A 1,749-nucleotide genomic window follows, 5' to 3' on the forward strand; every position below is an offset into this window, starting at 1 on the left:
TGCACGCTTCCAAGTTTCAATCTTATGTTTCATTAATATTAATATTATTATTATACAAGGCTTTGTTAGCATTAATAAATAACAAACTATACCTGCTGCAGAATGCAAATCAACGAAAACTTCATAGAACTTGCTTCGAAAATCAATCTGAAGCTTGTTGGTGGTTGTTATTCAAACACTGGTAGAACACTGAGTCCCTTGTTTGGAACTCAGTGGACTGGACACAGCGTTTGGTTCAAAGGCCATGATGGCAACACACTCAACATTGAAACGATACCGCCCGGAGACCCACGTCCCTACCTTCCACCGGAGCCGTCCGTTCACTTTCAGACTTAGTATCAGTTTACCCGTCGTCTGGTCACGACCCACTTCATAACCGAAGGACGGAGCCACTGGAAGCCCGATTCCGACTAAAGACGCAGTTAAGAGGTTTCTATCCTCGTGTCCCTGGTAAAAAGGAGGGAGAGAAGTGTCGAGAGTAATTTGTTGGCCCTTGTAAGATGCATAAACTTGGAGCTGGTCGTAGTAAACGCCGACCTTCTGATTTGGGTTCTTGGAGACTAAAGTGATCTGTATGGAAGTGTTGAGAAGGTGAGGACCTGAGAGATTGAGCTGGTAAATATCAGCCTCTTTGAGGTGGAATTCAGGCTTGGAAGGGCGAAGGATGAGCCAGACAAGGAAGACTACGGAGAGAACAGAGATGAGAAAGGTGGAGAAGGCGTAAAAGAGTCTCTTGTAGAGCTTGTCTACGTTCAGTCCGTGCTTGGCGCAGTGTTTAGGAGATTTTATTGGGAGTTGAGACATTTGCAAGAGATCGAAGCTAAAAGGAATTACAAGGCTAGAAGCCAGAGAAGCAAAGCTTAGAATGCCAAGAGACGAAGTAGGGTGAAGTGGGGAGGTGTTAATAATAGAGAGGAGTGCACAAGCACAACAGAAAGCAGCAATCATTTCGTTCTACCGCTAGCTTTTGACTGGTAGATAGCAACTTAGTGATCGCCGCTTTTCCTCCACCTCTTCTTCTTCTTCTCTTCATTCATGTATCATGTGTGTGTGAGAGAGAGAGATATTACGTCCTCTGGCCTCTCTGGAAGCTCCTAAAATTCTGAAACATATATTGAATTAAAGTAATTAAGCTTAATATACCATCTATACTCTATAGATGGATATATAATGGACGGACCCGCCATACATGCATCTCATCCGTTCACTAAGTTGGCCGCCTTACGTGATTAAGGGACGTACGTGATACATAAGACATAACATAAAGCATATAAGTATTTGTATTGTATCCATCGGAATCATCATACCTCGTATATTCTGTGCATCTCTAGCTTTGACGGGTAGAAATGGATGGATATATAACCCACTTGATGGTGCACATACGATACGACATGGGCACATGGCACGCACCATGCACATGAGGGATATCCATACATGACGGGTCCCAAAGTCCCAATAGCATCTTATCTGCCGAATATACATGCGCCCTAGAGAGAGGGAGAGAGAGTCTCCCTTGGCTAAAAGCTCTAGGATTGGAATCTCTGGTGGTCTGATCCAGAATTTAAAGGTTTCAATCCAATGTTGTATTCGCTTAGAGGAATCCAACACGATATGGTGCTTTTACTCACCATGTATGTATATACTTGGAACCAACCAGAGTCAGATAGAGTCACTTTTAGAATAATTGAGAAGAAAGTGAAGCACTATATTAAAGGAGCAAGTGCCTATCAAAATGATTAATTTAAAGGA

The 1,749-nt window shown here is 42.9% G+C and overlaps 1 protein-coding gene across 1 annotated transcript; it reads right to left on the reverse strand.

Annotated features, from left to right (window-relative positions):
• LOC104593351 (Late embryogenesis abundant (LEA) hydroxyproline-rich glycoprotein family) lies at nt 1-1,102 on the reverse strand. The gene has a single exon (XM_010253114.3). The coding sequence runs from the start codon at nt 946-948 to the stop codon at nt 172-174; it is 777 nt and encodes a 258-aa protein (XP_010251416.1). The 5' UTR covers nt 949-1,102; the 3' UTR covers nt 1-171.
• Between the last annotated feature and the right edge of the window lie 647 nt (nt 1,103-1,749).

This window comes from Nelumbo nucifera, chromosome 3, assembly GCF_055504915.1.
Source record: "Nelumbo nucifera cultivar China Antique chromosome 3, China Antique-T2T, whole genome shotgun sequence".
In the NCBI taxonomy this organism is placed as follows: Eukaryota; Viridiplantae; Streptophyta; class Magnoliopsida; order Proteales; family Nelumbonaceae; genus Nelumbo; species Nelumbo nucifera.